Source organism: Chaetodon trifascialis, chromosome 7 (genome assembly GCF_039877785.1).
Source record: "Chaetodon trifascialis isolate fChaTrf1 chromosome 7, fChaTrf1.hap1, whole genome shotgun sequence".
Classification (NCBI taxonomy): Eukaryota; Metazoa; Chordata; class Actinopteri; order Chaetodontiformes; family Chaetodontidae; genus Chaetodon; species Chaetodon trifascialis.
The window spans coordinates 5,991,972-6,016,603 of record NC_092062.1 but is presented as its reverse complement, the minus strand read 5'-3'; the positions used below and the strand labels follow the sequence as shown (position 1 = coordinate 6,016,603).

The 24,632-nt window shown below is 41.1% G+C and overlaps 1 protein-coding gene and 1 long non-coding RNA gene across 2 annotated transcripts in view; one reads left to right on the top strand and one right to left on the bottom strand.

Moving 5' to 3' along the window:
- LOC139334149 (uncharacterized) overlaps positions 1-12,051 on the top strand; it is a 29,221-nt gene extending 17,170 nt beyond the window's left edge. The window contains exon 3 of the long non-coding RNA XR_011602367.1: positions 10,906-12,051. This is a non-coding gene — a long non-coding RNA (uncharacterized lncRNA). The remainder of the gene's footprint in view (positions 1-10,905) is intronic.
- Positions 12,052-13,193: 1,142 nt separating this feature from the next.
- Positions 13,194-23,967, bottom strand: cndp1 (carnosine dipeptidase 1). Its single transcript, XM_070965862.1, has 13 exons — positions 23,895-23,967; positions 20,806-20,943; positions 20,269-20,379; positions 19,716-19,859; positions 19,036-19,198; positions 18,066-18,154; positions 17,208-17,405; positions 16,991-17,075; positions 16,387-16,547; positions 16,143-16,307; positions 15,896-16,037; positions 14,564-14,711; positions 13,194-13,885 (listed from the first exon to the last, which is right to left on the bottom strand). Exons 2-13 carry the CDS (start codon positions 20,878-20,880, stop codon positions 13,807-13,809), a joined length of 1,560 nt encoding a protein of 519 aa, XP_070821963.1. The 5' UTR covers positions 20,881-20,943; positions 23,895-23,967; the 3' UTR covers positions 13,194-13,806.
- Between the last annotated feature and the right edge of the window lie 665 nt (positions 23,968-24,632).

Sequence of the window (24,632 nt, the reverse complement as noted above, 5' to 3'; positions counted from 1 at the left end):
GTGCCGGTAATTCGGCACCACTGGCTCTGCAGACGACAACTCAATTTGAGGCTCGTACACACACACACAGAAAAATGTGATGCTCGGTAGCATCACCTGCGAGGGAGGAGAGATGATGGTGCGGCCCTGCAGAGCGCGGTTTTGCACTGTCAGTCAGAGCGAGATATAACATTTCTCAAGTGTGTGTGTGTGTGTGTGTGTGTGTGTGTGTGTGTGTGTGTGTGTGTGTGTGTGTGTGTGTGTGCGTGTGTGTGTGTGTGCATGGAGTGATTGTCTCCCCCTCTTCTCTCCATTTATATCCATCTTAACCTTGCCCCATTCTCTCTCCACCCCTTCATCTGTCTCATAGCTGTCTTGCTTCTTGCATCCCCTGTCCTCCTTTCTCTCTCTCTTCCTGTCTGTCTGTCTGTCTGTCTGTCTGTCTGTCTGTGGATGCCAGCTGGTTCAGCGCTGCTGCAGTGTGCCACGCCTGCCAAACATCCAGTCTAAAAGGCGAACCAGTCTACAGTCACCACTTCGCTCTCTCTCTCTCTCTCTCTCTCTCTCTCTCTCTCTCTCTCTCTCTCTCTCTTTTCCTCCCTCTGCAGCTGCAATACAATAGCTCCCCCATCATGAAATTATCAGAGACTCCACGGCCTTGCCTTGCCATTAAGTGACACGTCACTTTGTAATATTCTTGAAGGCACAGGTGGCAGTGATGGTGCTGTGCTCTCACAGGGCTTCAAACACAGACATCCTGAAACAGAAAAAAATTGTAGACAGGAAGATTTAAACGAGAATGCATCGAATACACAAACAGAATGGATCAATGATCAAAATTAACAATATGTTCGTCAGTTTCTCAGCACTTACTCACGTCTCTACACTGTCTGTGGCACCAGCACCAAGCTCACTGGTTCTTACTGAAAATGTATATCTGTAAGAACACCTCACAATATTTTGGTTCAGTAAATAGTAAAAAACAAAACTGGAAACAGTTGATCATTGTGCCTTATATAACCTCATCATGTTATCTGAGTGCAAAATCTGAGCATTAAATTTGGAGTAGATGAATGTAAAGGAGTAAAATGCACAATTTATCCAATTAAGCTTAGTACTTAATAATAGTAACTTAGTTAAATTATGGCCATGTGTATATACATTATAAATTCACTGCATGAACTACAGAGACTATTGCAGCAGATTAGTTCACATTTGGTGCTCGAATGAGTATTTAAGAGAGTGTATGTGGGACTGAGTCAAAATAAAGTACAGTGTGTGTTCATGGTAATGAGGGAACATGTCAGCCAGCGTGGCGTATTTACGTGTTTTTGGACAATAGTGGAGCTCAATGGCACAGAGGAATAACATATATCAGGCTTTGATAGACACACAATATTTGTTAGTAGGATCAACTCGTTGCTGGTTTTCAGGACATTTGTTTCCAATGCGAAAAATATAGAACATCATCCTTGAAGGCAGGGTTTTGTGTGTGCGCAGGAGCGTACATGCACCTATAGTTCTTACTGTATGTGTGTGTGCCCCTCAGTGCATCTGTAGCTTCGTCTAAGCCACAGAGACTTTGATAGCAGCCCATGCAGAGCGACAGACACAGACCAGTGGCTTCTTCTAATGAGCAGACTGTTGTTGGTCTGCCATGGGGACCCTGCTTCAAGGCTGGCACACCCTACAAGATTTTATGAACTAATTAAGCACTAAAAGTTTCCTTCTCAGACAAGAAAGTCAGGCTTTACACAGAGCTCAAAGAAAACTACTCTGAGAAACAAAAAAGCTTTTTTCATCCCAGTCTTTCATTTGCATTCAGATACAGTCTGGTAATGGCTGAGGCTGGTTCACGTTTGGACTGTCGACCAGCCCAGAAAGAAACAATCTCCTATTTATAGGCATTAATTATTCTTCCTGCTTCTCTGCCACCGTCCTGATGGACCTAGAGATACTGTCATCTTCACTTTGGAAAGTAAATGTGGATCGTTCCCATGCTGATTTACAGATATTCAGTCTGGAGACACACAGCCTGGAGAATGACGAGTCAATATGCAGTTGTTTGCTCAAACTTTCAAAGTGTCAGCGTAAAACGAGTGACTTTGCTTTGTATGCATACAGTATGTATCATCGAACTAGGGCTGCAACTAACAACTATTCTTCTAATCAATTAATGTGTAGATTAATTTCTCACTATATAAATGTAGATGCCTGTCGTAATTCTGAAACCAGAGTACCATTGCTGGTACATTTGTATGACACAGAACTGAAAATAATAAATCAGTTATCAGAAAAAAATTGGGATTTAAAGTCAACATTTTCTCATGCTGGTGAGCTAGTTTGTGCATATTTTTACATATTGTCAGATAATGTAAATTCTTTGCCTGGAAAACAATAGCTTGACAAGATAATCCCACTCAAGAGCCTGCTACTATCACCACCACCTACATCGTAATATTATCATTGTATTATGCATTATTATCAAATATGTGGAAGAATATTACTGCGTAGCAGTTCAGTTACATTTTGGTTTTTTGGTTGGTTGTCTAGGTTTAGTTTAGGTTTTACTGTATCTGTAATATGATTTATCTCAACAGCTCTCAACATATTCAGGTTACAATTGGTGAAAATTCAGAATAACAGTGCTGGCTGAGTGTATGGTCCACAATTTCTTAGTATGGTGACAAAAAGTTTTATTTATTTTTCTAAAAAGGAGGACATATTCAGATTTTCTACTTAGTAAGTGCCAAAACAAAAGGTACAAAATACTTAGTTACAAGTAAAGGTTCATTTGTGCATTAGCAATAGCAGCAAAATGATGATCAGTGTACTTGAAGTAAATAGTGTAAAGAGTGTTATGCAAACAGTCCATGTGATTGTTATGCTGTTATGCATTATATTATTGGATTATTGGTGCTGATGCATAATGCTGAAGTAGCTGTCTGCATTATATATTTTTGAATAGTTTGATCTGTAACAATGAATCATACTGTACAGACTGATTATATGTTAAATAAAGTAGTTAAGCACACAGCCGCTGTATTCCACAGTTTAAAAATAAGAAGAGATTTGAGCTTGTGTTGTATCAGTCACTCAACGTTGGTGTTTATCCAAATTATTTATATAATTAGAATTATATCCTATTAAATCACGCCTGTCATGAAGTCAGCTTTTACATTTGCCAGGTTACACAACCTGTGAAAATTTAGCAAATGCAACTCAGCCAATCTCCAAATGGTTCATATAGCTGTGACTTTACGATGACCGCTACTCTAACTGCACAGCATCTTTCAAACGTCTATCAGTGGAGCTCTTTCTCCCCTCGCTCTGGGGATCCACAGAGATGTTGGATTGGCAGGCCAGGCTGCCGTCAGCATCATCTCTGTCACCTGTCCTGCTCGGCAGCCAGCTGCTCCTCCTGTGATAAGACTTGAGTTTATTCTGGGGCTGAAAATACTCGACTCAATCTGGCTGTCCGCCGATCACGGAGCCCCTCTCTCTGTCTCCTCACAAACTGCCCATATTCCTCGCTGTCAGTCAGTCAGTCAGTCAGTCAGTCAGGCCCAAAGCTGAACGAGCTTGTTTGTAAATCTCTTTTGTGTGTGTGCGTTTTTTTCTATTTATTTTTCACTCAGCGGCTGTGAAATAGCTTCAATTTTCCTGCAAGTCTGCCGAAGAATAAGCTGCATGTGATGGAAATTTCAGTCAGAATTAATTCACAAGACAAACTTAAAATAGGAAAACATCTGCTCGGGCAATGAAAAGAGCCTATAATGGTGGCAAACTCAGATCAAAAGACGATGATTTTATAGAGCATACATTAAATTTATATATTTATTAAAAAGAATGTAACTTAATGAATGACTCGACTGAATGCAGCAGCTCTGTCGCGCTCCTCATTTCTCAGAAGTGTCAGCCAACTTCATCTCCTCATTTTCCTCCTCCTCCTCACAAAATGAATGATGTTAAATCAATGATGCCAATGTCAGGCGCCGTCTGAATGACTGATCTAAATAAAATAGGCAAGGCTCCATTAGGAAACAAAAAGCTTGCTTTTATCCAGCAGCAGGCAGACTCTATTTCTCTCCCCGTCTGTTTCCTTCCCACCCTCTCTGTGTAGTGCAGAGTAAGCACAGCTGTCTGAAAGCAGCGTGAAGGATGGACGGCTCTAACAGGAGGGGGGAGAGGTGGGGAGACATGGACCCGGGGGAAAGCAATGTTAACTGGGTGTGGTAGGGCCAGTTTTGTTGTTTTGTTTTTTTTTATTTGGCTGCACTCAGAGAAGCTGTGGCCAAGCCGCAGCGCTGCCACTGAGCATCTGGCTGTTGGCCATGAAGTCAAAAACCCTGTTGAAAAGAACTGAGCCAGCTACACTGATTTTTCTACCTTTTACTTTTTGAGGGAAAGTTGAGGGGGTGATCGCCCCATAGAACACACAGTCTGCAGTCAAGCTGCTAAAAGGTCCCACTCTCACAGGATAATTCAGATTTGTTGCAATTCAGCAGAGATGGAAGAAGTATTCAGATGCTTTACAGCAAAGACAAGGTAAAATTACTCAACTACAAGTAGTTCATCAGTATTAACAGCAAAATGCACATCAAGTATTAACATAAAAGTATTAGGTATTATATTATCGCATTCTGATTAGAGATTTATCACCGTGTACACAGTATTTTGTAGCCAGTCCATGTAAAGCTACTTTTAACTATGTTGGTGACTAGTTAAATCTATAACAATATGTTGCATTTATATAATATCAATAATATATTTTGTATGTTTAACCTTGATCACCAAACTAACTAGCAATTATAGCTGTCAAGTAAATGCAGTGGTGTGAAAAATAATAAATAAGTATGTTTCCCTCAGAAACATAGTCGAGTAAAAGTGCATGTAACATCCCTATCTCCTAGAAAGTATATGTACAACTAATTTCATTGGTATTTACGTTGTGCTGACAAATGTAATTGCTGTCTGGACTATGCTCCAAGTCATTTGTGTGAGTGACTGAAACGCTACATCTATGTACTGTGCTGAGCTGCAGGCAGGTAGTCGGGTGGATGGAGGTCTGGACACCAGAATCCAGACTGTGGTCAACTAAAGCACTTTGGTCAAAGATAGAGAAAGATCATTCTTGCTGCTTCCTGAGTTAAAATCAATGATCTCTCCTGAACATTAACCAAGTGCTGCCAGTGCCTAAACATAAGCTTAAAAAGTTGAATGATGCTGTAGTCACTATGAGTAGACAGTACAGTGCAGGTTTGCCTGTTTTGATGCAAATCAAATGAAATACATTGCCAGTGAACACATGTTCAGTATCTACATTTTTTCAACTTGCAGGTGCCGTATCAACATTTCCTCATTATGCTAATACAAAATGTAATTCAGTCAGCAGTATGTTTCCCTTGAAACGTGTAGGTGTAGCAATTGAGTAAATGTACTTCCACTACTGCAACTTGGGTCTTATTTTTGGATATAGTTTCTATCAGTAAAGGTTACATTGTATGTACCAAAATGCTGAAATATGTCAACATCTGGATGTTACAACAGCGTAATTCAACAGAGCACAAATGAAAGTAAAGAAAGGCCGTCAGGGTTTGAATCTTAAAATAAACTGCTCCTCTCTATTGAAGGTGCTCACATTCATTATTTTTGCATCTAAAAATTCAAGCTGAGTCAAAAAATCAAGTCTCAATTGAAATGGCGAATTCAGACACCAAAATTCGAGATGGCAAATTCATCAGAAACAGAATTTCTGATAGACAATTAAACAAGCCTGGACAATATTTGCCAGTACAATAAAGAACGAATTCAAAGATGAAAAAAAAAAAAAAAAATCAAATCACAAAAATTCTGTTGAGATTAATTGAGGTTAAAAGCAAACTGTATAAATGCAGTGGTATCTAAGTTTCAACATAATCCACAGGTCCTATAGGTCTGGGTTCAATCTTAGAATTCAGTACTCAGTCTATTACAAAAATTCAAATTATTATCTTTCTTTAAGTCCACAAACAAAAACATGAGCAGTCAGACAGTTGGAAAGATGCAAAAAGGCAACAGCTTATTCAGATGATCTGAACCATTTTGTTTTAAGGTAAAACAGAGCACGCTAGAAATGTCAGTAACAAATCCTTATTGCACAAACTGTGTTTGAAAGTTGAACCAGGAAGTTGCTTGTTCGATTCAAATCCTTCTGGCCTTCCTTTGCTTCATACCTGTCCTGTTGGGCTGCATGGTAGTGATGTTTCCATGTTCCCAGATCTCAGGGATGACTTTAGTGAGCACAATGGTAACTTAACTGATACACACGATGGTCGACACTACAAAATTAAGACCTAAGTTGCAGTACAGCAGAATTAAGTGGTTTGCTCAAGGGCATCCTGTCCTGCCAGTCTTTATTGTCAAGTGCCAAAAATGATCTTGACTCAATTCAACTGGGAATGTTTCTTTATGGAAAAAAATGCAGACCGTGTTGACGACCTTTTAGCGTGCAGGTTTAATGTTCTGAATGTCATACAGAGCTGCAGTGGAGTAGGTTAAACAGGTAAAGGACATCTGATTTTGACTTTCAGAGCCTCTTTCTCAAAGTCAAATCAAATTTGTTTAAGGAGTATTTGACAGAACACAATAAACTGCATACAGAAAACACTGCAAGACAACACTTTTTAGAAATATTGCTTTAAAAAAGCACAAGGGCACAAAATGTTCTCGTTCCAGCTGCCACACTTGAATGGAAAGACTGAACAGTGAATTCCATATTTTGCTGAAAGAGGTGTAGATCCTCTGCTACAGAAAGACACAAAAAACAAAACCGAAAAATAGATACCATCTGGATGGGCTGCATGTTCATTGTGTGCAAAAAATAAATAAATAAAAATGATCCATTTTTGTAACTTCATTCAGACAAAAGACATAATGGCAGCATTAAAAACATGAGAAAGGAAAAAAACGTCATTCAGATACAGCCAGACCAAGACTGGGGACGAGACATACATGTAGCACTGTGCGACACTGGGACATATAGAGTTTAAGTGCAAAATATATACCTGAGTTATTTATTCCGTATGCAAACCTTTTTGCAGTGAGTGCATAAGATAAGCATCATCGTCTCCTCTGGAATACATTGTTCCTCACTTCCTCTGTTAAATGAATTCACTCAGCGTTACGCCTATATTGTCTTGTTTCCGGGGGAATCATCGTTCCAAAGGTGTCTGCTAAGCAAAATATTGTGATTAAGGGACCGCAGATGAAACCAGCAGGAGAGCTGTCAGGCCTGTCAGATAGAGAGAGAGACGAGAGCACTGGAGACAGACAGACAGACAGACAGACAGACAGACAGACAGACAGACAGACAGACAGACAGACAGACAGACAGACAGACAGACAGACAGCTGGGTGTGATACAGCAGACAGGGAGACTGGATAAGACGAGGATGACGTAGGTTTGGAGGGACCGTATGTAGTAATACAGCATGCATGTGAAAATGTAGCCTGAATGTGAAGTAATGTCAGCGTTGCTCTTTGCCCTGATGCTGTGGGACTGCAAGAGAAGGAGTGGATTTAAATGTTTTTGGTGTCTCAAATGAGTTTCCTTTTAACACAGTTGGCTGCGTTTCCAAAATGCAGCACGTACTGTATGCACAAACCATTTGATGCAAAGTGCTTTTCTATAAAGAGAATTACACTCAGTTCCAACAAGGCAGAAGAAATAAATCCAAATGAGGTGACCAAAGCAGAAAATTCATGTCAAATACACAATCCTTCATTCAAACTGCTTCCTGCTCTCAGAATTCTCCTGGTTATGGCCCTTAGTTTAGGGTTAAGCAACTAAAAGACTGTAAAGACAGTGACGGACAGAGGACAGAGGGCATCAGCTCCAGGTGAGACAATAACATGTCATCCAGAATGTCCAGTTATCATAAAGACTGATCAGACAGGGTAGCAGTTTATGAGGAAAGGTTGTGAGGATTAGTTATCACAGTGGAATCACACATTCTTTCATTTCATTGACCTCCACACCCTTATTTTCCACCTGCAGCACATAAAAGGCGCTGACACTGAACAGTGGCATTACACACACCTAAGGATGATGAGGAATAATGCTTGTATGTTGTGATTTGCTTAAATCTTGCTGATGGTGTTGAAGGCATCACCAGCCTTGGCTTTATTATCCATGAGAATCAACAAGTGGATGAAGAAAAAATATGCTTCTCTAACAAAATCTGGAAGGCCGGACAAGGGTCTTTATGAAAACTCTTCTTCTGGTGACGCTGAGTTCAGTCAGATGTCCAGTAAGAAATTATTATAAACTGCAATTAACACGTCATATGTAAGCTGCAGATTTAATGCCAGCAGCTGAAGACAAGGACAAACCTCACTGACAAAAAAAAGAAAATGAAAGAATTTTCAGACTTGTTGGAGCATCAAACACAATGGAAATCAATGAAAGCCTTTAAATAAGCCATCGGCCAAACGCTGCAAGCTCACATTCTTGACTGCTTTCGCCTTTTCAGAAGCTGGGCTGCACTTCTTCAAACAACTCACTTTAACTGAGCCTCTCTGTTTCTATTCCCCAAAACACACACACACACACACACACACACACACACACACACACACACACACACACACACACACACACACACACACACACACACACACACACACACACACGCACACACAGCTCCAGCTCATAATCCCTCGGGCTAGTTTTGATTGTTAGTTAAATCTTTGTGCTCCTTCCCCCAGAAAAAAACTCTGAACCTTTGGCTCTGAAATGAGCTAAATTGTGAGGCGAGTGGCTGGGTGGGTTTTCTTTTCCCCCACATTCTGCACCTCTTTTCCTCCTTCCTCACTGAAGTGTTTCTATCCATTATGCGCAGTGACATTCTTTGTCTGAAGGACACGGCGTTCGGCAAAGAGCTTCCGCTGGGCCGGCCCAGCCGTTTAATTGAAACCGTAAAAGAACTTTCTTTTGGCACAAAAGCCCTTATGTGGGCTTTGTCGCAATTAGATTGACCAGAAAGGCCAGCGAACCTGATAAAAAGGGATTAGGAGAAATGTATTACTGGGATATTATGTTGAGTGTGACACGGCAGCTTGTGAAGGAATTAGTAACCCGTCCTGGATTGGTCAGGCAGAAGGACTAACCCATGATTAATGGAGTGGTCAAAGGCTACGCTTAAAACCCAATTTCACAACAAGAGCTGTGGAACATTGCGAACAGTGGTCCATCTCAGCAGCACAAGTGGTACAGTAAACCACCTGACTCACCTGTAGTCCCAGCAGCTGGTGGTCATTTGAAGTTGCCCACTGTGAAGAAACAGGAAATGTTTGAAACGTTTTTTCAGCTCTTCGTTTCCTTGTTAATCTTCATGATGATCCTGGTGGTTTGCTTCAGAACTGTCTGCACAGATCCAAACAAATAACCCATTAGTAGGATGATAAAGGAGGAGTTACACTGTTTATATAGTGGCTTTTACATCAGGTTTAAGAATATACAACTCTATTATACAGTTTGCTGAATACTAAATGTCAGCTGTGGAACTTGGCTACATGTGCATCTATTTTTTTGGATCGATCCAATGACTATCCTTACCTTTCATGCCCCCTCAGCTCTGCAGATTCCTCTGGCTTATGGCTCATTGTTTTGGATTTACAACCTGCGACTATGTTTTCTTTGACCTCTTTTCCAGCCACAGCAGGCAGCTGTTATCAGCGAAAAAGTCCTGACAAACCCACTGAGCACTACCTGCTCAGCAGCAAACAGCACATCAGACACAGTTAGAGACTAGCTGGTGAGCAGAGTGCAGCATTTAGCTGCTAAAGAGGCCGACCTCAGGAGCTGGTGGACCAAAAGAAAACTGAAACAGGGTGAATATTTGACTTCAGGTGGTCAGGGACACCACTCCACATGAATGCTAATGACAATTCAGTCCCTCTTATAAAGTGATAATATGTCAGGCTGTGTTCATTCTTGCTCTGCAACTAAGTAGTGGGGAAAAAAAATTAAATACAGCTTTAAGTATAATTTTGAGGCACTACAGTTGAGTTTTTCCATTTCATGCTTCACCACATTTCACCAGTAAATGCTGTTTTCCCTCCCCTACATTTTTTTCACATCTATAGTTACCATTTACTTCTAGTCATTCTAACATATGATCAGCTTGGAACAAGCACACTACACTGTTTATGTTAATGTACCTGACAGTATGTAAAACACAGTGGCAATCAGAGCCTGGAAATCTGCCTGTTCAATCACTGGAATGACAGGATAAATCTGTGGTAAAGATCAATCATTACCACCATGTAATAATTCATTAACATTCAGTAAGATGTAGATAATAATATAACATTCACGGGCTCCCTTTGGTTTGACTAGGCTACTAATTATGACTTTTAACTAACTCAAGACTTTGACTTGTAATTCAGCATCTTGACGACGTGTTATTGGTACTTAAGTAAAGAATCTAAATATATACTTCCTAGAAACACTGCTACCTGTTAGCTGCCTATCTGTAATCTTATCTGTTTAACAGATCATTTTCATGGGTTGACTTAGACCAGGCATGTCCAAATTATTCCACAAAGGGCCATGTGGCTGCAGGTTTTTCCTCCAACCAATCAAGAGCATGCAGTCTGACCAATCAGCTGTCTGAAGACTGAAATCAGCTAATGAAATGAGTCAAGTCTGGTGTGCTGCTGCTTGGTTGGAAAGAAAACCTTCAGCCACTCGGCCCTTTGTGGAATAGTTTGGACATGTCTGACTCCGACGGAATTCTGCTTTTTCAGATGACTTTATTTTTCTCGTGTTTTTTTGATGTCATCAATTCTGGTCATAAATCACAGCAGCCTATAAGATATTTACTTGAATGCAGATTTTCCAGATTTAAATTGATTTTCCTGTTTCTCTCTTATTTCCTGCAGGTTAAGTTTATGGCGTGTGACCAGCTCAGCGTTGGATCATCAGACTCAAAGTGAGCCAGGGGAGGACAGCTGCTGTACTCAAAGTGCCATCCAGTGGAGACAGTGTGTACTGCACCCGTGCTGCTCTGTCCTGGTTTGGCCTTATGGTCCAGTCAGTGTTTCTTATCGTTAAGCACCGTCATTGCCACTGCAGTCAGTTGTACAGTGGGAGCAGAGGACACACTGCTGTATATAAGATGTGTATCTGTAATCTAATCTATCTAACTGACAACACTGTTATCTCTCCTTTTGATAGAACGACTCAAAATGAATTCTGCTCGTTCAGATGACTTTATTTTGCTTTTGGCAATTTGATATCATTAATTCAGGTCATAAATCATAGCAGCCTGACCCCAATACACAAACTTGTCCACAATGGTTCTATTGATAATCTCAGAGCACAGACATATTGGGGGATCTGTGTTCTGAGACTGCATGCGATACTGAAGAGAAACGATGCTTGAAGATCATCTTACTGTAAACCCACTTTCCCATGACATGATTTTAGTTTGCATACACAGTGGGCTGCTTCAAGGTGGATTAAGGCTTGTCGCTGTGAAACCAAAGTTATTCTCAGCTCCATCACGGCCCTGTCCTCAATACCAAAGGACTTTATAAATAGGCAACCAAATAGAGCACTGTTACATCTGAGCACTGTCTTGTGTTTCACTGTGCAGGCCTGCTAAGTTTCTGGAAGAGGCTTGCTGAAGATAATTACTTACTGTGTATAGGATAATACCAGCATTTTACAGTTATTTCAGTGAGTTTCACGTGATTTCTGAGGCTCTCCATTGGTCAAATCCTGCTGTTTTGAAACTCTAATTTTCAAACCCTATGTTTACTTAAAAGCAAATTTTCCAGATTTAAATGTCTTATTTTCTGCCGGCTAAGTTATGGTGTGTGACCAGCTTGGCATTGGATCATCAGGTTCAGAGTGAGCCAGTGGAGAGGAGAGCTGCTGTATTCAAAGTGCCCTCCAGTGGAGACAGCATGTACTGCACCCCTGCCGCTCTGTCCTGGTTTGGCCTGATTGTGCAGTCAGTGTTTCTTATTGTTAACCACCGTCACTCCCACTGCAGTCAGCAGAGGACATAGAAGTACTACAGAGACGAGGTGAGTATTATCAGTTCACTACTTCTAATGCAAAATCGCAGCTTGATGGTCTGTATGGAAATTCAAACTCCATCTACTCCTGTGGCTCCACCGTGCCTGTCGCCCTCTGGAAACGATGAAGGAAGTAGAAGCACTGGGTGGCGCCTTGTCAGCGGCTTGTTTCTGCCACTGAGTCACCGAAGATGAACTCCTGACTTCAGCCATCACACTGCCTCTGTACTGCACCACAGTACTGGGTGGGGAGGGTCAGCTGGTGTTGTGAATCAGGCCGCTGAAGTGTCAGACACGGCTTCTTCACAACACCAGGGTTCCTCCCTACCACTTCCTGCTGGGATATAAGGCACTTGTACAAGATAACAATAATGTGTTTCCTCAATGACTGCACATTAGAATATAGCAAATATATGTTCTTTTGAGAAATGCTGCAGCTGAGATGGCACCTGTAATCATCTCTAACCTTTCCTCTAATACCTGGAAAGAGGATACTGTATCCTTATGTTTTAGTGTGTCCAAAGCTATTTAACTACTAAATACTTTCAATGTGCAATAACAAAATCTCCATATTAGCGTTTGTTATTTAGTCATTCTAAGCTTATCTTTTCATTCTAGGCAACATGCCAAAAATAACCTTTAAAAAAAGAATAGCAGTTGTTTGTCTTATTCTGTCTTGTTTTGTATAAGACAGTGACACTCATTTCAAGAAAAGAGGAAAGAAAGAACTTCACTGCAAACAAATGGAATAATTATTACTGTTTCCTGTTTACAGTATGAGAAACACATCTTTAATGACACATTTGCAACTGAGTTATTTACTTGGATATGTGTGCCACACTGTTATACTGCCTGAACATGACCTTGTCTTGGGTACAGTGCTCTCTCAGTGGACAATGGCTGGATTCTGTCCATACAAACAGCCGCTGCTGGCAGCAGCGCATCTGTCTGTGCAGCATCCGTCCATTTAGATTTTCAGTGTTGACTCTGAAATGAGTCACTATACGAGTAAGAGCCTTCAGTAAATGTTTGAGCGGTAAATAAATGTCTCATGACTGAGGAAACAAAACCTGTGTGTTTGTTTCATTATCAGCACTCATTAAAGAAAGCAGTGACGCTTTCTTACATAAAAACATACACAGAGGTTGCATTATACAGCTTTTACTACATGACACACACACAGACACACACACACTTACAGTACTGTGTGACAGTATATGGAGCATAAACATGTGTCACATATGTAACGTGAGTGACAAGAACAGCAACATGGGATCACCTCAGACATTTCCACCAATCACAGGGAGTAGCATGTGCATTCACTCACAATGTCGAAATGATAGATAGATAGATAGATAGATAGATAGATAGATAGATAGATAGATAGATAGATAGATAGATAGATAGATAGATAGATAGAGAGAGAGAGAGAGAGAGAGAGAGAGAGAGAGAGAGAGAGAGAGAGAGAGAGAGAGAGAGGGAGACTCCTCTTTTTGTCTACATTCAGGAGTAGAATAAAGGCATCATTTCAACATATTTTTACTGACTACACTGCCTGAAAGATGGAGAAATATCAGAAAAAAAGAGAAAGGGAGGGAGGAGATGCTTGAGATGCAGATAAATAAAACTTGGTAAGGCACAGAGAAATGGATGAAAGGAAGATAAAGGCACAGTGACTATATAAAAGCAGGCTGATGTCAGAGAGAGCTCACTGTCGCTGGAATGGTTTAGGAGGTCATTTAATGATGCCATGAAATATTACACGCTGGTCTTCTTCAGCTGGGATACTTCATTCAGGTAGGCAATGAATAACTTGGTTCCTTCAATGTAGTTGTACCTGGCAGAAGAAAGACACTCACAGTAAGAACATTTCCACCATTATTCACAGCAATGGATGTGTACATTACACCTTCTTATAGAAGCTGCCAAAGCATAAAAAATCTAGTCTTCATTTCTGCCCTTGAGGCCTCACAGTGGGGGGGCTGTGTTATTATCAGAGGGTGGTTGTGACCTTGTATAGTTTATCTGATCTTTATCTGATCCGATCTGTTCTTTCTTCAGAGGCTGTCCATTTGTCTTTGTGACGTTGTGTGTTATCGTGTGGCTGTGAGCTGAAGAAAACAGAACATCAAATGGAGATCTTAAATGTGTGCAGCGCTCTGCTTTCCGTTCAGTGTTTACAGCCGTTTCTGCTCAGATGACTTTCTGTGTTATTTTCTATGACACTCTTAACGTTCTTGCATTGCGACCTTTAATTTGATTCTTTTTAACCTGACATCTCCATTATCTTGCAGTCGTGTGTTTTATTTGTGGTGAATATTATGTTAAACGATTGTTTCAGTCCAGGGATGTGGATGATGATGAGAGCATAAGACTGTGAGCCCTGGAGGTTTACGTTCCTGCTTCTTTCCTTCTGATTGAACCCCAGCTTCTCTCCTGGACCTTGTGTTCATCTCAACAGTCCAACAGCCTTAATACAAAAGTAACTATTTAAGGAAAATTTGAAATGTCAAACCTGCTCATTTTCTCATTCTGGGAGTGCAGCCCGTCATCAAAGCCACCGATGGGCAGCATGATGATGCTCTTCCCCGTCACATCCTGGAAGGTTCTGGCAATAGGGATGGTGCCGCCCTCACGGATGAGATCAGGGTCCATGTCGAAAACTGGAGAAAGCAGGAGATTTTCTATCAGACTGTGGTGGACATGAGCTCCCAGGCATCTTACCATAGAATGAAAGAGCTCTCTCCATCAGAACAGGAGGAATCACGTACACGTGTCACTTCCTACAGCAGTCCTGTACATCAAGCTCTGTTCAAGCCCAGTGACAAAGCACTTAATAAAGATTTAAGATAAAATCAATCAGGCATATAACAAGAATTATAAATGCAATGTGAGAGCCATGAAAGAGAAGCCAAACGCAGTAATGAAAAGTAACACCAAAAAACCACCTCCGTAAAATGTGGCGTACAGCCACCTAAGATCCTCAGGCAGCTTGTTCCAAAACCTTTGAGTGGTGATGGCAAAAAAAACCAAACAAACTTGTGTTTAAAAACAAAAAAAAAACCAAAACAATAGGAACCTGGCCAATAATCTTAAAATACAGTTGTATCTGTGTCCAGTAAGAACGCTCAAAGCTTTCTGCAAATTGAAAGAAATGTTTAAGAGGCCTGAAAGAGTGTGTGAATATACAGCAATGATGGATGGCTCAATAGGACTATTTCTGACTTAGTTTTATTCTATTATAAAACATCTGCAGCATGTGATAAGTTGGATACTTTATTTTTTATTTGGATCCCCATTAGGATCTGCAAAGGGCTGCTAGCTGTACTGTGCATGTGGGATTAACCAAGTACATTCACTCGAGTACTTCAGTACAAATATGAGGTACTGGTGCCTTACTTGAGTATTTCCACTTTGGGAACTATTCAACATGCAGTTTCAGGCACTGGGCTTCAGCCTTAGTAAACCTGTGCACTCAATTGTCCATTCTTACATTACTGTACCCTGTGGTATCCTCTGTATAGATGACAGCTGTAGGTTGAGGCTGTTTTGCAGATTGAGTCTTGACACTGACACTTGATATTCTAATGAGAATGGCTAACGAGAGCAGACAGAATATGCCTGTGAATATTCTCATTCATCCAGGTCATTGTAAGCTTCAGGGCATTCAATCGTTCGACAAAGTCCGGTTGCGAACGATTGAACGAGACAGAATAGGACACATTAATAGTATTTGTATTACTACAACTTGTATATTTTTACAGTTTCAGCTTCAGCTTGACTCTCAGTATGAAGTGTCTGATGCAGTGATGGGTGTTCAGTGTGAGGGGCCTGCTGTGTTCTGCACCTCTCTTGACAGCAGCCTTCCCAGCCTCATAGAGAGGATGCTGCGTGTCAGCCAGCCAAGGCTTGGCCCCGATCACCATGGTGACTTTCAGCTTGTTAGGACTCTTCCTCTTGGCAAACACCGAGTGAAGGTAGTCTGTTACCTAAAGCACCGAGCCAATGAGATAAGAGCAGCGGTAGTTTATGAGAAGAAAATATTAGCTAATTCTAAAAAAAAGCTGAGGCTGAGGATTCCCATTCAGTTTTACCTGTTTCTTAACCATAGCAGGGTCCATGTTGGGAACTTGTCTAATGGAGAACTTAGCAGTGACCTTAGCAGGGATGACGGTCTTTGTGCCAGGATCAGAGAAAGCCCCCTCAATGCCGTGGATGGAGACAGTGGGGTAGCGCCACATGTGGGCCAACAAGTCCACCTACAGGAAACACACAACAACAATCCTTCATGTTGACCTAAGGTAGATTATTCTGACCTTTTCAAGATTATGCTCTTACCTTGTTGTTGTACATGAGCTGGGTGACACCGATCTTGTTCTTGTAGTTGTCCATGTCAAATTGGATGTCCTGATACATTTTCCATTCCTCATCAGAGAGAGGAGCCACAGCCTCCCTGATCCCGGGAATCAGGATCTTGCCACTGGGGCTGATTAGTGTGTCTGAGGCACAAAAGAATGAAGTGGTTCTGACAGGGCTTCATCTCACGCTGTCTGAAGGTCAGATATAACTGAGTTGAGTTTTACCAAATGTGGATTAACCCGCCACGAAAATAGTCCCACACAAATATACTCTTCCCTCGTGTTTGACTAATGTTTGATAAAAGCAAAGGTGTCCAGCTGTTAAAAGAAATTGCTGAGCCTTTTTGACACAATGCTCGTTTTGGTCTTTTCATGATATTTGTTGCTAATAAAAATCTCACTTTATAAAGAGATAATCAAGTCATGACATTTCCTGTTCAAATTACACTTCAATGAAAATAAAATACTGTGCTGTTACCTGGCACACTGCTGAGTCCCTCCTGATCTTGGTTCAGTGTCTTAGCTTGCTCTGAGTGACTGACTAAATGAATGATTAAATGTATACTCCCTAAGAATACACTCACCAAGAATGCCAACGAGGTCAGTCATTGGTTCGATAACAGTGCCTCCATAAACACCAGAGTGTAAATCCTGTTTAGGTCCTTCAACCTGCAAACACACCACAGGAAGCCTGCACTGTGAGACAGCCTAGAAAAGCTGAAAGACACGTCGGTGCAGAGTATGTGTTGAAACCAAATGTTTCAGTTTGGATTTGTGTTGCTGTGTGTGTGCGTACACAACCTCGGCATAGAAGTAGCAGTTGCCTCTGGTGCCGTAGGTGAGGGCGGGCCGTGGGCTGAGCCAGCCGCAGTCTGAAATGATGATGTAATCTACATCAGAGAAGAAGGTGTCTCTCTGGGCCAGGATCATGGCGTCCAGGCCGTTGGAGCCCGTCTCCTCCATGCCCTCAATGACAAACTTCACATTCACGGGCAGCTCCTGATGGACAGAAAGGAAGACGGTTACATGTGCAGGATGGAGGATGAGCTGTTCAGAGAATCTCATCTGAAAAACAGCTTATTTTTGAGTGGCAAGAATGTCTTGTAATTGTAAACTGTAAACTGTGATGGGTTTACAGACTCTAAAAATCATGAGCCATTAGCTGCGTGTGAAATGACAGTATTCTGGTCAACACCTACAGAATTCCTCTCCCCTTAATGCATCTGGCTGATGCCTTTTTTGATGTGCACATTCAACTGTGTATTTTTGCCCAAGACGAAGTGGCAGCGAGGGTGGCGGGAATAGACTGGTGCAGTGACTCTGCAAAACCAGCAGTGACTGTGCACGTTAGCTTGGCTGGAGCTCCGCTCTGCTCTCTCACCAGCCTGAGGGTATGCGCTTTGTCCCCACTAAATGTAGAAGCATTCTATCCCACTCAAACAGTCTGCTGAAATAAATGGGAGTTATGTTTTAGGTCGATCTTGCCCGAGGCATCTCTCTTATCTCAAGTGTTTTCAAGACAAAGATAATTTGCAAATAAGTGCTCAAATCTTTGGTCCCACAAGCCCTCTGCAGCTCTAACTCCCTCACAGATGTTATTTTATTCATGTGTGGCATGGAAAACTATCCAGTACAGCGGTGCTGTCAGTTTACTCTCACCATACTGAGGGCCTGATAAGCCTCGACCGCATGGATCCAGGCTAGAACTGGGGCCTTGTTGTCTGATGCTCCTCTCCCATACAGGTTACCTACAGACACAACAATCAGTGAATGAGTAAGGGTTCTCAGTAGGCCAGGGGTGATGTTGCGCTGTGCTGACCTGTACACCTTAATTAATATAGACATTGTGAAGCCCTTTGAGACTAACTCTGATCAAGAATCATCCATAAAAACACGTCTTAAACTGACTCACTCTCATTTGCATATATAAGATGCCAACACAGCTCAGTGTTGGTTACTCTTGCCCATTTATTTACTCATGTACAGTAACCCTTTTAAAATGAGTTCTTCATTATAATGTGTCCTGACTGGTGCTGTTCCTGTTTAAATTACTGTTACACTTTATTTCAGCTCAAACTTTATTTCAGACTCAGGGTGGAGATAAAAGACAGGACATTACAAAGCACAATGAAAAAAATGCCGTGTAGCATCTAAAAAGCTGTTTCACAGACTTTAACGCTCTGGAGTAAAACATGGAGCAGTTTGAACGTTGATAAAAAATATCCACATTGGTCTTCAAACAACCACATCATTCAGACCCTCACTGGTTCTGCTAATCCCTGAGCATCACATCAGATTATCATGATTGAAGTCAACTAGCAGTAACCTTACTGAGAAAGTAAACATCCCGTGTCCTTGAATTTCCCCTTAAGTAATTTTAAGGATGGAAAAATCATTTGATTTCATTTTCTCAGTATCACATACACACTGTGTATCAGATAGTTCCATCTCTTGCATGAAGCTGTAATGTAATGTTTACACTGATTGAAATATCCAAACCCAAGACAGCCTGACATGTTTGGTAACTTTGGAAAACACTACAATTTGAAATGAAGCTCTGCGGGTTTGAACAGTGTTTAGCTGCACAGCATGAGCTAGTAATGGTGACTCAGAGCTGAAAGGCTGTTACCATTGATGTCAGTCAGGTTGTAGGGCTCCGTTGCCCAGCCGTCCTCTAGCTTCGCTGGCTGGACGTCCACATGACCGTAGATACACACTGTGTGTTTGTTTGGGTCGCTGCCAAACTGAGCTGTCACCACTTTAGGCAACGCTAACGTCTGCCCGTCAGGAAGCTGCAGACATTAAAGGAGAGTTAACATCAGCGTGAACTGTTGCAGTAAAACATATGGTTTCTTTTTCTATCAATCACTTCAACTCACCCTCAGCTGTTTTTAGGAGTTGCAACAGTAAAGCCTGCCACTTGACCAGAGCTGAACACTGAGCACTGTGTATGTATGTAGTTTGATGTCGAAAGGTCTTCAGCTATTTTTTTTATCATTCACTAAGACAGTATAATGCAGTTCAAGCTATGTTGGTCCTATTTACTGGTGAGAAGATGAGATTATTGACCTTTAGTCTGACCTCATACACACTATGTATGTTTAATGAGTCTGGGAAGCAGCTTTGATGTGTCTCAGTCAGTAATGAGGAGGTCCTGACTGCTCTGTCTCTCTTTTAAAATGAGCAGCTCCTTTTAAATACAGAGTATTTACTAACCAGTTAAGGTGATGACTATATACAAAGCTCTAATATCTCAGCATTGCAGCACGTGTGAAAGGCAGGGAAGCGCCGGTTTGCTCTGTCACTGACCTCTTGTTCTCCGATGTCCACCAGCTCCACAGTCCCTCCCATCAGCCTCAGCTTCTGAGCCGCCATCTCCATCATGCGGTGTAGTTCTGGTCTCTTCAAGATGTTGCTGGAGTCGCTTTCGATTGCAACCCAATCCCGCAGAGCCTAGAACGTGCACACGCACACGCACACGCACACACACACACACACACACACACACACACACACACACACACACGCACACAAAGTGAGTGCCTTTGTATTGTCAAAATGATGTCTGATATCCATAATCCACAAAATTACCTCATGCTTTTTGCAAACTTTTAAGGAATTTTGTCAACTTTGTGGGAGAATTAAAGACAGGAAGGAACAGCATGGTCTAGTCTCCAAAAACAGTTAGATGAAATGACTTCATGTAGCAAACAGTAGCTACAGCGTGCTTATCACCCACAGTCCAGAATGACTTACATTGCCATGTGCTATGGATTCATCTAATCCTAACAAAAACAACTATAGTTCAGCATCTCTCTAGTACTTGGACTCTTAATAGTGTCGGATGAAGAAGATAACGTACCTCCACATATTCTTCTTGATGGCTGTCAATGTACTGCACCAGCTCTGTATACTGGAAAGCATGGACAGTAGAAATGACCAGCAGGATGGAGGGCAGAACTAGAAGATGCATCTGTTGAAAGAGTCAGAAACCGAATGACTGATACTGCAGATGGCGCTATAAAAGCTCATTACTTATATGTGACTATACAGAAACTCCCCAGCACATGGAATCACTATGATTATCAAAATGACTGTCAATTATTGACTGATCAATTAGTCAAGCGATCACTCTAGCTATAGTCCAAATGCTGTTTCCAAGTCAAACCCACATAGGAAGGATGCAATATAGACGAGGCTAGTGTGTTTTTTTTATTATTATTAAAACAGTCAAATAAACCTCACAGCCCACCCTCTGGAATCTATGTGCAATAACAGAATATAAACCCCTCCTCAGGTCTTTGAAATCCCACAATTCCCAAATAAGACACATCAGCTCATCATCTTACAGTACATCACACTCAGTGCACTGCACTCAGTGGATGGCCTTTGGTCTTACCTTTTCTCTGCTGGAGGTGTGTGCGACAGTCCTCTCAGTCAGGCAGACTGTGGTCCCGTGTTGTTGTGTGGACATTTATATACCCTCCCCTCATATCACGCTCCTACTGGGCCCCGGGGTCACACAGTCAAACATTTCCTGACACAGTGCCAAGACAGCTGACAAATTAAATTTTTCTTGCTGACAGGCTCAAGAATTACAGTCAATCTATTGATCCTGCTCCAAGAATGCACACCGGGGGTCAGCAGGAACAAAAGCAGCATGGTGAAATGAACTAATTCCTGTTGTTTGTGTTTTGGAATCTCCAAGCAAACCCCCAGTTACAGAAAAGTAGAGCAGCTTTTTTTTCCATATTAGGAAGGTGTCCCATTGTGCTGAACTTAACATTGAGCTACTTGTAAGCATTCCTAGTTGACATTAGATTATTGAAAATAATTGAAAATATTTAATCCCATCACCTCTTGATGTTCATTGGATAAATTGTCCTTGGTAAAAACTTCCTGTCTCTTTCTGTGTGTCCCAGTGTGAGACAGGACAAGAGCCTGGGGATTTGTCACACTCAAATGAAATAAAACTTACAGGGGGTGAAAAAACCAAAACTTTGAGCAACTTTGGCAACTGGAACTTTTTATATATGTGTATTGTTAGAGTGTGTATGTGCATGGATACATAAACTAATCATGAAGAAACTGACAATATGGATTTGAAACCCCCCCAAAAACGAATCAAATCTTAAAAAAACAGCTGCTACACACACACACACACACACACACACACACACACACACACAAAGCACGTGCAGAAAATGATCATAGTACCACCAAACTCACATCTATATGTGAGGAAATAAGTAGTCATTTCTAAACTTTATTTCAGTAAGAATTATGAAGAATTATGTAGGTCAGTATTGTAATTAAAATTAAAAAAAAATATGAGCTGTGTAAACAGAATGCGATAATTTGCTAATCCTTTTTGACATATACTAACCTACTACTTAAAAAATACAAAGACAATATATCTAATGTTTGACCTCATCACGTTCATTGATTTTTGTAAATATATGTTTATTCTGATTTGGATGCAGCAACACATTTCAAACTATTTGGGACAGGAGCAGCTCCAGACTAGGAAAGTACTGGAATGCTCCAAAAAACACCTGTTTGGAATATTCCACAGGTAAACAGGTTTATTGTTGACAGGTGAGCGAGGGTCACTTCATGAAAACCTATTTTAAGATCAGTATTTCTAATTGCACAACTGCATGACTGTCTACAATTCATAACATCATTAAAGGTTTGCGAGAATCTGGAGAAATCTCTGCATGTTGGAGGTAAGACTGAAAACCAAAACTGAATGCCCGTGACCTGATGAGTCACGACTTGATGAGTCTTCATTTTAGATTGTTTTTGGAAATCATGGACGTCGTGACCTCCAGGCTACAGAGGAAGAGGACCATCAAGATTGTTAGCAGCACAAAGTTCAAAAGCGTGGAGGCATGTTAGTGCTCATGACATGGGTAACCTGCACATCTGTGAAGGCGCCATTAATACTGTAAGGTACACACAGGTTTTGGAGCAACACATGCTGCCATCTAGATGACATCTTTTTCAGGACATTTCAGCTTATTCTAGTAAGACAATGCCAAATCACATTTTGCATGTGTTACAACAGTGTGTGTCCCTAGTACAAGAGTGTGAGTAATATGCATAAAAGTGATAATCAAAATATTTCACATTTACAAGCCTAACAAAAGAAAAAACGTTGTTGTTTTGATTTGGTACACATATTTTAAAACCTAATGGGTCACCAAATTTCCAATGCTGTGTTTGCTATACACAGTTTTTGCATATCAGTGTCTTTGATGTATTTCTGATACTGCAAACAGCATGTATTGTCATTTGAGCGGTTTCTGCTTGGTGTCAAACCCGTACTTTGATAGAATTCTAAACGTGATCCACATTCTTCAGAAATGTGTCATAAAGCGGAGACTGGGGATGACATTTCTATCTATAAAATTAATATTTGTCGAGCTTTAATTCATCTGGGGGCAAGTTTCTTGATCAGAAATGCGCAGATCCCAATTTAAATGTCATGGTTTTTGATCCAATTGTTTACATTCCCCAGAAGTGCAACTTAATCTGTTGAGCATGTTTTATACAATTCATGCATGGTAAAGTCAGCAGTAACAGTCAGGCATCTTACAATTTGTAGCTATGTCTTTGAGATGGCAAACAGAAAGTTATGGTCTCAATACTGGCAGCCAATTTGACTGAAAATTATGGTACTGTCCTGTTGATCAAGTAGGGATCGTACTGCATGAAGATGTCAGTGAAGTTTCCTGATCTCAGAGCAAAATGGTTTTTTACAAAATGCTAATCATATGCTGTAGCTTTCACAGTCACCAGATCTCAACCTAGAATAGGAGGTAGAGAAAGGACTATTTTACCTTGCTCAAATTCTAATTTCTGGCCAAACACTTGAACTGTGCCAACCACAGTTGCACAGTTGCAGTTTCCTCCAGTATCTCTCATGCTTGACCACTTCATTCAGGCATTTGAATTTGAGGCACACTCTGCCTTTGTCCTGATCCTTTTTCTCTGCTGGCACCCTGTGTGCGCACCAGTCACTGGGTTCAGTTACATGCTTAATAATGCCCAAAGCCAACATGTGTTTTTGTCCTTTGCACTGACGAGAGGCAAAGAATTTACCAATGCATTTTATGTCACTGCGTAGGGTGTTGGCACTGCGTCTGTTTCTGATCAGCTGGGGGCTTTGTGGCAGTCTACTGCATGTATGCTGAAACACTATGGTGATGTCAGCCCCAGCATCTTTCTTGAGCTTGACATGATGTCATATGCCACTGATCATCTGAATCAGGTTACTGCATCACAGTAGTTTCTGGCTTTATCAGAGCTTCCAGAAAAAATGTGTCATCATTGTCCCTCACTGCCATTATTTCACTCAACATTTTGGTTTTTCATGCAGCCTCAAAGTGCCCCATACACTTCCCACATCTTTTGTTACATGACAAAGTTCACCTTTTCCATGCGTTCTGTTGTACTATGGGCACATGTTCTGTTTCAACTCACCATGTTTTGAGTTGTTCTGACCCTGACGTCCACTGTTCCTCCATTTCCTGTTTGTCTGTTGCCACGTCTTGTGGCTCCCTGCATTCATGTATAAAGAGGCAGAGGGTGATATTCCCTGATAAGATCCATAGGCTTACAAAAGGAAAAAGTAAGACAAAAGATCTGCACACTGCACTGAGAGTTCCCAGCAATTAAAATTTAATAGTGTTTCAATCGAACAGAGATTTTCATCAGGCATTGTCAAATAACCATCACAGGGCAGAGCCAGAAATATATTGAGACATTCATATAATTTGCATGATTGAGAGTCAATCTACTCTCACACTGGACCAATTAGAGCAGAGGTGGACAATACTGTCTGACACTCCTATTTAGGGGACAAAGCATACCTCAGTGAATAGGGCAAAAAAGATAAAAACGTCAAGAGAAACATTATGCAGCTATTAAATCCAATACATAAAAAACAGTCAAATAATATATATAGCAATTACTTAAATCATCCGTGGGTTACAGTTGTCATAAAATATATAGGAAAAAAACACAGAAAAATGGAAAACAGTAATACGTTAGTTGCCTAAAAAGCCAAAGAAGTCCTAAAATGTGCTGATAAAACAGTTTGATTCCTGTGTGACCATATTTAAGGAGAGGCGTATCATTCGCCAACACTACAGAGTATCTTATCGTTCAGACATCGTTGAAAAAAAATAAAACTTCTCGGCAGCAATATTTTGTTTTCTT

Bases quoted from the DNA above. Each gene is read 5' to 3' on its own strand.
- cndp1 (XM_070965862.1), bottom strand. From the start codon at position 20,880: ATGTCCACACAACAACACGGGACCACAGTCTGCCTGACTGAGAGGACT. The intron at 19,860-20,268 runs GTACGTTATCTT...TGCACGTTCTAG, and splicing joins ATCAAGAAGAATATGTGGAG to GCTCTGCGGGATTGGGTTGC. The intron at 16,548-16,990 runs GTGAGTGTATTC...TTTGTGCCTCAG, and splicing joins TGACCTCGTTGGCATTCTTG to ACACACTAATCAGCCCCAGT.